At 40.0% G+C, this 14,729-nt stretch overlaps 1 protein-coding gene across 4 annotated transcripts in view; it reads left to right on the top strand.

The window, feature by feature from the left end:
* Window positions 1–10,602, top strand: part of atp11b (ATPase phospholipid transporting 11B) — a 45,397-nt gene extending 34,795 nt beyond the window's left edge. For 3 of the 4 annotated variants that reach the window (XM_067512955.1, XM_067512954.1, XM_067512956.1), the window contains 2 exons: window positions 3,969–4,111; window positions 8,777–10,602. In XM_067512955.1, the coding sequence (XP_067369056.1) occupies window positions 3,969–4,111; window positions 8,777–8,855 (222 nt within the window). In that variant the 3' untranslated portion in view covers window positions 8,856–10,602. Of the gene's footprint in view, window positions 1–100; window positions 238–3,968; window positions 4,112–8,776 lie in introns of those variants that run through there. The other variant, XM_067512957.1, reaches the window with a different exon arrangement.
* The last annotated feature ends 4,127 nt before the right edge of the window (window positions 10,603–14,729 follow it).

Raw genomic sequence — 14,729 nt, 5'->3', positions numbered from 1 at the left:
GCAGTGTGATTGGTTAGTTAACAGTCCAGCTTTGTTATGTTGCAATGTCAGACCTACCAACAGCCAGCGGGGCTCATTGTAAGCATCTTGTGTTCTTCAGATGGAAGAGGGTGAGGGTTCAGTCGGCCCAGAATATGACCCTGTTAAAGCCCAGCGGAGCCCAGGGGAGGACAATTGGCACCTGCTAGCTGCTTATCCTCCCCCTGCTGCCCCCGGCCCAGATCCGTGCTCCCTTAGGTAGTACTATATGTGTACTTTTCTCACATTGCCCCCTTTGTACCGTCATAGCCCCAGCATTATGTCTTTACCTCAGGACCAACCAAACCTGTGCACCCCCTAACATTTGCTGACAACTGCCTGTGTCCTTATGATTGGTTTAAACAATCTACACATTCTGGCAAGCCTGTATACCATAGCTCCCCCTACACTCTTTACGCTTTTATTTTATATGTACCAATACTATTCCTGTATGTTTGTTTGTCAGTCATACCTATATATGAACCCCGTCATGGTCAACTCCATCTATTCCTTCCTTTCCATGAAAAACCTCATCCTTCCCTGCACAGATCCGTCTGGCCCCACCTACCCTAATGAATCGAGCGCTCCCCAGTTGTTTCCTTACCTTTGTCTCAATTCACTCCTCACTGTTATTGTTGGGGCTGGGCTCAGAGTGGAGAGAGAGAATGCTGTGTTGGCATGCTGATTTTATTGCCTTTATTTGCTTTTAGCAATCTATTCCTACCGTATTCATTAAGGTTATTCCATATTCAAATGCCATGTCATTGTAATCCTTTTGTGTTTTGAAATATGATTTCAGGTTGTTTTACCTCTTTAGGTGTTTTGTCTTGCCTGAGATACATTTCTTCTTTAGCTGAGTAAACCACTACAATGTTAGAAAACATAAAAATCACCCAGGGGATCATGTGATCTATATAGCTGTCACTAAGGCCTTGGTTATCTTTTGAGAAAACCTTGTTCATGGTTTATAAGAGACTTCTGGCAACTGTTTTTTTTCAGAGGACTTCATTGTACAAGAGGATTATTCATATGGGTTGGCTAGGTTGTTCTCTAAGCACCACACTGCTGGCGATTCTCTAAAATTGAAAAATCAATTTAACCAAACACTGAAATTATGAAATCAGTTTAGCTGATACTTCTCTATTGTTTGTCACTCTCACAAGCAGCATGCATATGTGTAAGCAAACAAAATAAGCGATCAAATTAATAAGCCTGGACATTATCAGCCTGAATTCCTCGTGCCAACAGGTTGCATTGGCATTATGTCTGTAGGCTCAGCCTTTAATCACAATGTGCTTGTGGGCGTGGGATACCCACATTACTGCAGTCATGCAAATGTCACAGCCACAGTATATCCTCAATATGGACGATATGATAAGTCTTATCATGGGGAGGAATTGCCGAGAATTATTGTGCCAGTGATTGTCTCAAATACAAGCATTGTCAGGACTGGTTGCTGCTTGGATGATGTAATGCTTTATCCCTTATATAGTCATTGCAACACAAAAACACCAAGGGCACTTCATCAACAACTGACCACCACTATATGATGTGTTAACATCCATGGCTACACAGTTGGCACTTTTTGGGGGGTTCGGAATAATTACGTTCTACAGCATTTTCTTTTGCTGTGGCTGGGACTTATTCCCAGTGACTAGGATTGCAATAACAAGAATACATTTGTATGAGTATTTTAAAAAAGGAATATGTTCTGATGGAGGAATAGTAATACAATGCTGTACATGTAATATCCAGGAAAACCTGACACTGCTAGATGGATTCAGTTGCAATCCTGTGCTTAACTGTTGCCAGCCAAGAAGTAGAATTTTGGTTTTATTCCAACGCTGTCTCCGATTTCTGCCGTAGCAAACAGCAACATGACAAGCGTGCAATACATGGCTCAGACATTCAGTCACTAAACAGAACGATTTGGGCTACAACAGAGAAGATGACATGAAATGATAAAATCAGAAAGTTTAGAAATCTTTTCCTGCAAATGCCCATTTTCAAAATGTCTTGATTAAAGCTACTACTTGAGAAACATAGTTGTGCTATACCTGGAAATTGTTCATCTTGAGAGACCACCTATCTGTTTTAATTATTTTTGATAATAGCCCAAGTGTAAATGAATGCTGCTTTATGGAAAATCATATTGTTGTTCTGTCCAGGACAGTCCAGGACCCACGCTACAAGAGTGTAACCCTACACCGTTTCCTCTTTGTCTCTGTGCTGTTCACTTTTTCCTTCCTCTTACAAACTGACTCAGATCAACAGAGCCACCTGATACCAGAGGTTTCCAGGCAGCAACTTCATTCAGTTTTGTCCACTAATCCATCACGGGCTGATTGAAAACTCAGATTCATAAAATAGCTTTTTAGTTTAGATAGTCAGCGATTTCTTTACACTGAATTTCAACTTGTACAGTAATACATGCAATATCTGAAATCTTAGAATAGTCTGTGCAACAGCAAGAAAACATAATCTGAATAACCTACGTGTTTGTTTGTTTACAATTGGAGCAAACGATAAAGTGTTTCACCTAATAACATAAACCATTGTTTTGTTCTTGTTCGTGCTATGGACATTGTTCAAACATTCACAGTGTAGGTTGGAAAAAGTGAGTCTAACCTCAGGCTAATGACATTGATGAAAATTAATTGGCGTCAAGATTGAAAGTGTGGGTTAGCGCCACTTTGACAAATAAAAACCTTCATAAAACCACAATAAATCAGCCTTTGGGAGGGGCCCAATGCACTGACCTCGAACGCTGCTCACACCAGGCATCTAAGAATATAGCGGAGTGGAAGTGGTTCTTTAAGAATCAGTCCCTCCAGGAATTTGCAGTTTAGAAACCCCCATGAATTCTGCATGACCTTGCAGTTTAAAATCTAAACGTTGCAACAAGCTAATGAAAATCAAAGGGTCCGACAGTCTCCCAGACATTAAACGGGTGCAGGTTAATACGCAGCTACCAAAAGCACCTGTTTCAGGTCATGTCTGCCAAAGGACGTTCAACCGTTTCTGATTTAATGGGTTTTTCCTGCCACTGCATTCAAAGTGATACCAAGACAGTTACTTACAGAAAGTGTAAAGGGCACATTATTAAGAACCACGTAAAACCTAATAAAAAGCCATTTTGAGGGTAAGGAATTCAAGTTTAAAGAGCGTGTCTGTAAATCAACTGGCTTTGAATAACCAGTGATTTACGCCGTGGGATGTGGAGTTGGATGCGAGGTGATTCATCAGATATGACAGTCTGGTACAAAAACTTTTTAGGGTTTAGGGGTCTCGCAACAGAGACTCAAGCCATCTTTCTTTCACATGTAGAAATAACGGCTCTACACAATTTCTATCATTAGATGAGTATAGATGGAATTGTATATTGTTTTCTGCAGCACTTTGTCCATGTAGAAAGTCCACAAGTGTCCACATTTAGCTTTGAGCGTTAACGCAGTAGTTGTGTTTGAAAACCGTGAAGGAAATTTCTGTGAAAAGTCCGACAGGTTGAATGTTGGCATTTAAGTGGAAAATCCTGATCATAGTTCAGAATGGAAAGGATTTGCCAAACATGTGGCAGAGTATAGACTTTATCTGATACACAGTACATCCATAAATCTGTCTTTGGTTTTGTTTCATTTTTTGCCTTTTTATTATAGCTTTGTTTACTTTCTTTAGGACGTTTGGTTGCACCATTTCAGCCCCTTGTGTAGCATGTTTTGAATGTTTTTTTGTTCCATCATTGTTCCTGTGACAGCATGCATATCTCATCCTCCAGTCACCCTAATTATATTGTCATGATATGGAAGCATTGTGTTGATAATTCTTTCTTTCCTCTCTTTCTACACTCACTCTTTGTTTCTGTTTTCATACTCTGTTTCCACTCTCCAACTTTTGACATCACCCTTTGCCTTCTTGTGCTCTTTTCTATATTCTTCCTTACCTTCCCTCAGTCTCTATCAGCCCCCCAGACGGAGAACCTCAGCTGTATGGAGTCCCTGTGCTGCTACGAACATGGGCAGAGCGGCTGTTCCCGCCTGGCCCACTTCCTGGAGCAAATGACCGGGCAGTGCCACACGTCGAGCCGCGGCAACAGGTGGGGAGGACAACAACTACAGGAAACAATGATTATTAATTCTGATAAACCCTCAACTCCTCTTGGTTTTAAAAATCTGAGCTGTAGTCCTGACTGCTATAGCTCGTAATGTGCCACCAACTCTGCTCTAAGTCGTGTTCACGTATATAGTAGGTCAAGCATACAGTTGTGGGTGAGCTGGACATTTTGAGGGGTGCTTAACCTCATATTTACTGCAGTGTATCAGATTTAGTACACCTTGTAACCAAAATCATAGAGACCAATGACTGAATAGATTGTGATGGTGATGCATTCTACATAGCATGCAGGTGTGAATGTTTGGCAGCCCAGGGAGAATTTGAGTTTTCATATTTTCATTAAGGCCAGTAGAACTGGGACCTGCTGCTATTGTGCAGGTGCCCAACAGGTCTAAATATTACAGTACAGTGTGTAATGTGTTGTCTGTGAAGCCCCTACCCGGGACTAATCTGTCTACTAACTCATGTGTCTCTGTCCAAAGCATCAGTGTTGTTCTGTCTGTCCTTCCTGTCTGTCAACTCAAAGGTTGTGTCCCTACTGGGTTAGCCTGATTAGCATGTTTTCCAGGAAACTGCCTAATCTATAATGCACTTTAATAGATGTCACCAATTTATATACGTCAATTATACGTTAACATTTTGCTTTAGATTGATACCAATGCTGTCCAGTAGAATATTTTTTTGAATAGAGGAAGCTATTGGAGGCCTCGTGACTTAAGATGAAGCCAGAGGACGTTGGCTAGTCAATTCATACAGTATATGACATGAATGCCAAATGTGGGTATGCACTTCTCCAGTATTAGCAAATGATTGAAGAGCTGTACACCTGCCTTGTAAGTAGGGACTGTTTGTGACTCGGCTTTTAAGCTGCACTTGGCAATTTCATACCTTAAATGGCAACACGAGTTAAAAATGATGAAATGTGATGTCAGTTTACTTCACTAAGTGAGCTCTTGGAAAGTGCAGATAAAACTTTGTTCTCCAATGCAGGTCCACTTTGTAATAAAGGATGCCACATTAACAACTTTTGATTTTTAATTCCATCCCCAATAGAATATTTTGTCTAGTGCAGCTTTAAAGACAGGATAGCTGAGTTCAGAGTTTGCGGTTCTGCTCAGTCTGCAGTTTCAGTGTTATTGTGTCTTTTTACCCCAAATCTCAGTGTCTCTGTGATTGATTAATTGACCTAATCAGCATATTCTGCTGAGTAATCACTACACTCACAGCTTGAGAAACCTGATGAAGATATAGCAACTAATTGTATGTATTTTGGACCTTGCACAGGGTCGGTTGGTGTGGCCACGCATGTTTGTTCGTTCATGACGTTCTGTGTGCGAGTGTGTGTGTTTCTGTAAAGCTAATGAGAGCATGCAGGTCAAATAAGGGATGCACTGTTCTTTCCGGCCTCCTTCAGCACCTCTGGACAGCAACCTGCAGTCTCTCTGTGCTCGAATAGAGAACTGTGTCATCGCAGATTCTTTTAAAGTTTATTCTACAGTATGGAGCATAAAATGTCATTTTTACAGTTCATTATTCTTTAGACAATGGTTGGTGCAAAATAATCAAAATAATGCACTGTTAAAAAAAAAAAAAAAAAAAAAAAAAAATTCCACTGAAAGAAGGAAAATTATTCCCATCGCTGCAGGATTAAATTACAGCGCAATACTCGATTTAGTTTAGAATAATTTCTTCCAGTGGGAAGGATTGATTTTTGTCATCTTAGCATTCTTCTGCCTGAGCAAACAGTAGCCAATTCTACTAAAAAGATAAACACACGCAAAATTAAAGAAAAAAAGAACCAGCCAGTAGTTAGGATTAGCTGTGCATCCCAGACGTGCTGTTCAGTCCCGAGCTGATGAGGTTATGAATTTCAGACGAGAGATGAAACATTTACATAAAATAAAACTTAAAAAGTCTAGTTACAACTGAACAGCACTTCTGAGATAACCATGATGACTGAGGAACGTCAGACGATGTTTTTATTCAGCTTTTCTCGGTTTTCCACTATTTGGTTTAAGGAAAGAAAACATTAAACCACAAGGAACAATTAAAAGACTTGTGAGAATCAACCCACATTTGGCCTTAACGCTAGGAAACTGCCGTAGGTGATAGCGGATATATCCACCCAGTCCTTATAGTGTGCTTAATGACTAAACTAAATATAGCAAGCATATTTACAACTTATACATTAAGTATTTATCTGATATTTATTCCAAGCCTCTAGCTGGATGCTTAACTTGGCCTGTCGTCACAGTGTTTAATACTGGCCAGAGCTGAATCGTGGCTAAGGGCCACAAAGCAAGAACAGACACGGATGTCAGGAGTCAAAGATGTTTTTCATTACGAACAAGATAGATTCCCATGTGTACTTGTCACATCCTGGCAGCTGAGTCTCCACCCAAATGTCAAGGTAATTTGGGGAGAATGCCGATTATAATGGCATTTCCAAAAAGATTTATCCAGTTGAAAAAATGCCAGTGTACAGAAAAATGTACCTTTCCCCCTGCGCATCAGAACTTTGGATGAAGATTCAGCTGCTGTTGTCCTTCTGTTCTTGTAGAACAAGGGGACCACATCCTAAACCAGAGAGGCTGCTGGGCAGTGGTCTGTTTTTTGCTATTTCCTGCATCTATATTAGTCTTTTTCTACTGGATCCTGAAGCCTTATATATGCTTTTGAGAAGGTGTCACCTTTCAGGGCATCCTCGTTTTATAACCTGGGGTGTTGCAGTCACGTGGAGTTTTACCTTCTGACCGTGTAGAACTCCACCTAGCTTGTGCACCAAGGCTACAGAACCAGAATGCCCAGACTCTGTCTTGTTGCATGGGGGCTGCTGTTGCCTTTGGAATTTTGTATACTATGTAAACCTGTACGTATTTGTGCCCCCTCAGAGACTCCTCCTCTTGCACTTTGTCCTTGTCTGTCTTATCTGTCTCCTTGTCCTTCTGTGTTTTGAAATTTGCATAATGTTCATCATTACAGATTAATTATTCATGTGTTTTTCCAACCACCCCATGACCTGTGTCTAATCAGAAATATGCCTGTTTTGTTTTTTTTGGGGGGGGGTGGGGTGGGTTTGTAGCCACTGCGTGTTGTGGCACTAACGTCCTCTTTGTTGTGTCATAACCTGGGGAGCAAACATGGCTTTAGCACTAAGATGCTTCCGCTTGACCCCAGGCCTGTTAGATAGCAGAGCTGGAGATGTGGCATGTGATCGGGCCTCTAGTCAAACTACAGTTTGAGTCATCAGCCTATTTAAAGTCTCTTGATACCATTTTGCCATTTACCAGGTTTTAAAACGGTTGTCTTCATCTCTGTGAGAGCAGTGTTAAATGACAGGGCAGCACTATTAGAGCATAGACATTTAAAAATCAAAAAAATACAGAAATGGGAAAAACAACAAGTCTAAAGTTGGACATTTGGCTCATATTTTTTTTCACAACATAATTCATTGTGTGCAGTCATGTGAAGGTCATCCAGAAAAAGAGAGGTACCGTTTGAACTCAGGATGTTGACCCACCCGTTCCTCCCTTCTGGTGCTTTGAGGTAGTATCTCTGATCATTGACTCTGGTTTCACTTCAGTGAGTCATTGTGTTGGAGTCGTTCTGTTTGTTGTTGTGACCTTTAGCAGTAAATTCCACGTTACTTTCATTTAGTTTGAAATGTTCCAGCTTGATAAACTAATAATAAAGAAATATACAGAATCAGACTACACTATATGTTTAGGATGAAATGAGGCATCTATTTTTAGAAAGTGAAGATGTTTCACTAACCAGCTAAACTTCAGGTTGTATACAGTGTTATGGACAGTTAATAAGACATTAGTCTTAGTCACCTGTAGAGCTGATCTTTGATGCCGCATGATTTGAGTAAAGTCTCGCCTCAAAATTTGAAAGAGATGAAGTGAACACAAATTTAATGGGATATATCTGTTTCTGAAAAACCACCGAGCATTTGCAGCTGATAATTTTATGATTGAGATTGGACACATGATACTGAGTGGATTTATTAAAACTAAAGACATGAAACTAATCCAATAGGAGGGTTTTTTCCTAGTCAGCTTGTCCATATTGAAATAATGAGGTTTTATACTGAATTGTGCTTTCTTGGATCTGTATGTATTCAAACTTTTGTAAAGAACAGCATTGAATAAGTGTCCTACTTTACACAGGTCAGCTTAAATCCCACTCAACAATTATGTACTTTCTCTAATATTCCAGTTTTAATTGTAATAGCTACTGTATGACTATCAACAGTACAGAGCTACAGATCTGTCATTTTTTTTAAACTAAATCATTAGTTAGGTCTTAAAAGCCCTAGAGAGAATAGATGAGTCATTTCAGTAACTAGGAAACAGAAGAACACACCATTATCTGTAAGCGTTCACTAAGACCCCATTGCTGCTTTAAAAATATTTTAAAGGGTCTTTGAATTTTAAATTGAGGAGAGACTTTTGATACTTATCACTAACACAATCACAACCATTATTAACTTCCCATCCTTCATCCTACAGCTTTGCTGTGAAAAATCATTGCAAACCTTTGCACAGCTAGTGACAGTCAAGCCTGCTATCGCCCCCCCACATCACTACAATACACACACAGTGCATCAGTCTCCTAACCCTCAGCCACTGCTGCCTGTTTTCAGGTCTTGGAGCGACACAGAAAACTACTCCAACGATCGCAGCATCCTGACGCTGTCACCCATCGAGGCCACCCACTGCTAACTCCCAGAGCTGGGGGGAGAACTACTCTACCACCCTGCTATGACTCATAATCGCAGCCTCAGCCTACTTCAATTTACAAATCAATGTAGCTGGATGCAAAGTGGACTCAAACAGGAGCTGCTGCATCATTTCAAACCAAAGGACTCCGCTTGGTGCAGCAGCTCTCTTTTGTCCCTAACCAGTTTGTGTCCCAGAGTGAATCAATTCTCGACGGAACAGCTGGAGGGAAAGAATCATCAGATGGGAGCCTGGAAGAAAACGAAACCTGAAGTGTGGAACAAGTCAGCACAGCATGAAGCAGACATCTGTGGAAGCCACTCCTGAAGAAAGATCAAGTCAGCATCACTTCATATTTTCCTGCTGCTTGCAGAATTAAATTACTGACAATATTTAAATTCAGTAGCTTTTAAAAAATGTTGACACGCAGAGTCTTACAGCTAACAGTTTAATGCCCTTTAGTTTGTTTTCAATACAGTTGCTAAACATAGTATCTCACAGCTGGCATTTAAATGATCTTATAAGTCTTAACGACACGGAATGAAGATTCCTGACAATGTGCTAGAGACCATGTCGGGCATCAGGCAGACATGTTTGAAGCAGTGCAGCCTAAGTACTGTAACCTAACCCACAAGCTGACTGACCTCAACACAGGACCGAGATGGTTTGACAAAACCACAAACCAGGGTCATCAATGTAGCACCAGGACAGAAGCTCCATGAAGTAAAGGTTACAAGTCAGATGTTGGCTAGCAGTGGAAGTGTGTCACGTTCTGTAAATTTCTAATTTGGGTGTCTCTACCCGCACATGGCTGCTGCACCTTCATTTCTCACTCAGACTCAAAGGGAAAAAGCTGGGCCACCCACAGTTTTGTAGCATCCAGAGCCTTGCTGATCCAGCAGTTCTGCTAACTTGTTTCCTTCCAACCTACAGTAAAATACTCCCCTGATACAGTAGTTGGAGCATTGTACATCTCTATTATGGTACCAAAGACCAAAGGATTCAGACTGGAGTTGAAAGAGTGTTTATTTTTGTGCCTGATTTGTACAGAAGCTTATATTGCTAAGAGGAATTATTATTGTTCGTGCTGCTTTCTCGTCTGACTGTATGAAGCAGGCCAGGTCAGGTTTATTTAAAAAGCCATACATTTAAGAGGTTGTATTATTGCTAGATTATTTAAGAGGTACTCCAGATAGAAGGTCTTTGAGACTGTTGTTACTTTGTACTTGTCCCCCTTGAATGCCTTTTCTAATTCAGTCTGATTAACAAAGGCATCTCAGCATTTAAGACCATCAAGTCAGGGGAAATTCTAAGGTAATGAAGATTAAAAGCTTCAAAGTTGAACTAATCCGATTTTAAAACATCACTTTTATACAGAGTTTGAGGTAGAACCGTCCCCCATTGGTTGTCTAAAATATTTCCTGAGCATCTGATCAGATAATGATTCCATTTTGTTTTCAGCGAGTCAAAATGGCTCTTAATGGTGGGATGTCTTTCCAAATCACAGCTGATAAAGGAGACAAGAAAAAGTCTCTTAATTTAGACATATCAGATCATTCGGCTTCAGAGATGAAAAGAAAAGCAGTGTTTGCACAATCCCCATATAAAAACTACCCTTTTTTTTTTTTTTTTTAACCCAAATCATTGCTCGTCTTTCACCATTGAAATCATCCAAATCATCATTTTGCTGTTGTAAGTTCTTACCATGTGTGTTTCCATCCACTTGTTGATAAAGTTGTGTTTGAGTGAGTGTCGGTGTGTTGTCTTTATCGCAGCCAGGTTGATTGATGGAATGGTTGTTCTGTTGTAAACTCAACCATCTGCTGCCTGCAGGTCAAAAGTTTCTCCTTCAAGAAAAAGACAGAAAGTCGAAAGAAGGAAAATTAGGAAATGTTCTACATAGAATCCAGAAGTATAATTTAGAAGCTAGTCAAGACAACCGTTTTAAACTTGACAACCAGCGAATAAATGCATCAGCTCACACAGGGAGCATTCAGAGTGCTGGGATAGTTGTGTTGTGCTCAGTGGCTCATCTTGTCAATCAATTCAATAGCTGATGTTTATTTGCTATAATGTACAGTTGCTTACAACACACCTGGGTCTTATACAGTACATTTCTGTTCACACTAGAGCTGAACGATAAGGCAAAATTGAAGTTATACAGTAAAATTTTTTATTTTTTTTTTAAAGACGCAGCATTAGCATAGAATCCCATCAAAGTCCTCTTTCATGCTGGCCGCACACATTGTGGAGAACCAAGACAAACTTATTCGACCAGCCATCTATTTTTAAATTGGTAGGAAAACCAGCTCTATAACAAATTCTACACAACATTAGTCACTTTCAGATTTGTAAGCACCGAGAGCAAGATGCAAACAGTCAAGGTTCCAGCTGACTGCCCCCTTTCTCACCCACAGTAATGTTCTCCACAACACAGGCAATGACCTGTGTTGATTTATCTTTGATTATAAAAAAAGAAAAAAGTGTTTTTACCGTTTGAATATCACTTTAAACACAGCTTTTGTTTTTTTTAAATTCCCTTATTGATAAAAAAAATAAATATCGTTCAGCCCTAGTTCAGACAGCTGCAACTGAGTATTTATTAATATTGCATACAGTTTCTCTTCGAGTTGTACTTTTCTTACATATCAGTTTGTGTTCTGTAAATGACCTGAATGCTGCAACTTCCCAGTTGTTTTAATTTGATCCTAGATCTGTATTGAGAACTGTGAATGTCCATCATCAAATCATTTTTACCTGAATGGTGATGGTGCAGCCGCTGGGACCTGGCTGCCGTAAACCTAAAACAAACAGGATGTTAGTGCAAAGGGATACGTCCAGTTAAAGTTCACACAATGTTATCTCTATTCCTCCACATTTACATAGGGAAGTACCCTTTTTCATCTCACTCATTTGACCACATTCTGAAAGGTCTACGTCAACAAACCTACGATCTGTACCTGGAAGAACAAGTTTTCTTTTTCACAGGGAAATTTCACTTCATATCTGGGTCTCTGAAATGATGGCCCCACATTATTTTTCGTCCTACCTCTATCTTACGTAATTGTATAACCACTATTGTGATCATGTAAATCATGATATGGTTCTGCTAAAAAGGTCATCAGCCAGAAGAACAGCTTGGGGAAAAGAAGGTAGCTCTCGCCTCTAGAATCGGCACTAACCTCAGTGTTTAGGAGCATCGGCGTGACGACCGTCTGCATGACAACTGAGCAGATGGCAGAGCAGGAACGTCCTTTCTGGCCAAAGGCAGATGAGGCTGAGCTGTGCACAAACACCTGCAGTGTACATGCAGTTCTGATGCCCCCTTGTGCTCATCTACAGAGGCGTGAAGTGATCGAATACATGTGACAATCACAAATACAGTTTATTGTAAGCAGCAGCTAATGTGATTAACAACATCTGCCAAGTTGTTGGAAGAACGTAATGAAAATAAGAACAGATATCTGGATATATTCACACTGTAGTAGTTTTTAATTTCCAAATTATCCTTTTTGCAAAGGAGCTGCACCCAGCTCAACCTGTTTGACATATGTTTAACAGGGTGTAAAGTACTTCCTTGAAATAACAACTGCTAGAATTAAATAAAATGTAACATGACCCAGTAACAGTTGATAAGCTGGTGTTTTTAGTGGTTTCGTGGTAAATGGTAAAAGTCTTGAACTCTTTGGGTGTCTGACTGAAACAAATCACTTTCCAGGTGCAGATCTATTAGTTAAATGTTGCTGCTGCCTGTTTAGATAACAGGTGCTTGTGTTTTTTTTTTTTTGTGTCACTTCTCACGTGATATTTGTAACAACCACGAATTTATTCTTAAAAGCACTGGCCCACTGACAGGATCTGATCTTCATTAAGCGAGGAGCAGTGGGGTTTGGATTTGGGCCTCTGGAGTATTTCTAGAAGCAGGAGATTACTCAGCCACATAATTAAAATAAGTGATAACGCAGCAATTCATTTCATCCCAGAATATAATCATGTCATCCATCAGAAGCATCATCCAAGTTTAATTGGATCACTAATTAACGATACCAGGCAGGATTTTTGCCCCAAATACTCAGCTTCTAGAAAAACCGGCCACCAGAGTTGTTGTTCAGTCTTTATCAGCTTTTATCAAAAGGCCAGACCCCATTGTCTGTGCTGTTTCCACAATCATGAACAAAAACCTTCAAGTTACGTCAGAAACCTGAGAACAACAGATGGTTTTCAGCTGAAAAAGATAATGGCGACAAGCGACATCTCCACTGTTTGCAGACTTGAATTAAATCAAGGTTTCCTTGATCGAATTAGCGAAAGCAGGAATCAAATTTAAAACGTCAACCGATCAGTTTTCGGCGGCAGATCGTCTTCATGACTCAGCATCACCCACTAAAGGCTCAAGGCTGCAGATCATGTCAGTGCCAAACAGCAAAGCCATTTTTCTTTCCTCCTCAGCAGTAAAACACGCTGCACCAGATGATTATTAAACACCATAACTCTCGTCTGTCCTCCTTCATTCTGTCAGTAAACCCGTCTTATAGCTGATGTTTGGAGATGCAGTTCTATTTACGAAATAAATACATTTTTCAGAAACTGGTTTTCAGAGTGTGACTTGCTAATCGTGCATGCGGTTCTGAGAATAATCGTAATTATGGGAACACTTCAGAGCCTGCATTCAAATAATCATGTTTTGAAGACATCTTCAGTAGCAGTTGTCAGTACTTCCTATAGTTTCAAGCCGCACAGAGCTGACAATAGCCAAATTCACTGTACTTAGATTCAGAAAATAGAAACATGCTATAAAGTGAGACCCATAATCCCAACCACTGTGTGTGGGCAAATTATAGACCTGCTGAATACCATCCTAAAAATCAATTCACAGGTTTCCCATTTCCACCCCCCCAACACAGGATTTGGGAAAATGTTACATTAAATCCTAAAGTTTTCACTAGTGTGAACATCCCAACTTCTACAAGAAGCAAGTAGTATTATGTTGCCATGGATACAGTCACAGTGTGGGAGTCTTTATAGCTTTGTTTACATTTTCTAGATCTAAGTTTACTAAATTACTTAAGCTATTGTCAGTTCCACTTTGCTTCAGACTATGGAAAGTCCTGATAACGGCCGCTGAATGACTGAAAGTGGAGACATCTTATAAACCTGATTATACGGAGGCAGGTTCTGAAGCGGTCTCATAATTACGAGAGCTTTATATCCTAATTATGACTTAGTGTCTCATAATTACAAGATCCGTGTCTCATAATTAAGAGATACGGTCTCCACATTCCTTTTTCCCCTTTTGGTGAATGTAGTGCGCTGCATCCATCAGCCACAACATTAAAACCAACACACTGTTCTGACTGTCCGTTCTAACAGCAGTAGCTCTTCTGTTGGAGTAAGCACTGATGCTCTGAGTTGTCAGCACAATTTGGATCTTGTCTACACTGACATTGACCAGAGCTCAGATCTCTGTCTTAATCCTTTAACTTAGGAACTGAATACAGGTCAACCACCTGTCAGCACCTAAAGTGGTTTTAAAAAAAACAAACAAAAAAGGGCTCTACTTTCAACAACAGTGACCTTTGACACTGATTTTTTAAAAATTACTGCTTATGTTTTGTCATAGGTACCATAATACGTTTATCTTTTGTACTTTAAGTAAAATATAGATATGCAGCTTAGGTAAAAGATGTAAAGCAGTACTTCAAGTAGAGAATTTTTGGGCCAATACATTATTAATCTTCTGGTTAATCAATGTATTACATCCTTTGACAGGTTTAATGTAATATAACACTAATCAAGGTCATTCACTTCAATAATGGTGGGTGGGGAGGCAGGAACTACAGACATTAGGGAGAAAAACTGCCGAAGACTAGACACTTA

This window comes from Channa argus, chromosome 8 (genome assembly GCF_033026475.1).
Source record: "Channa argus isolate prfri chromosome 8, Channa argus male v1.0, whole genome shotgun sequence".
NCBI lineage: Eukaryota > Metazoa > Chordata > Actinopteri > Anabantiformes > Channidae > Channa > Channa argus.
This window is presented reverse-complemented; position numbering and strand designations above follow the sequence as displayed.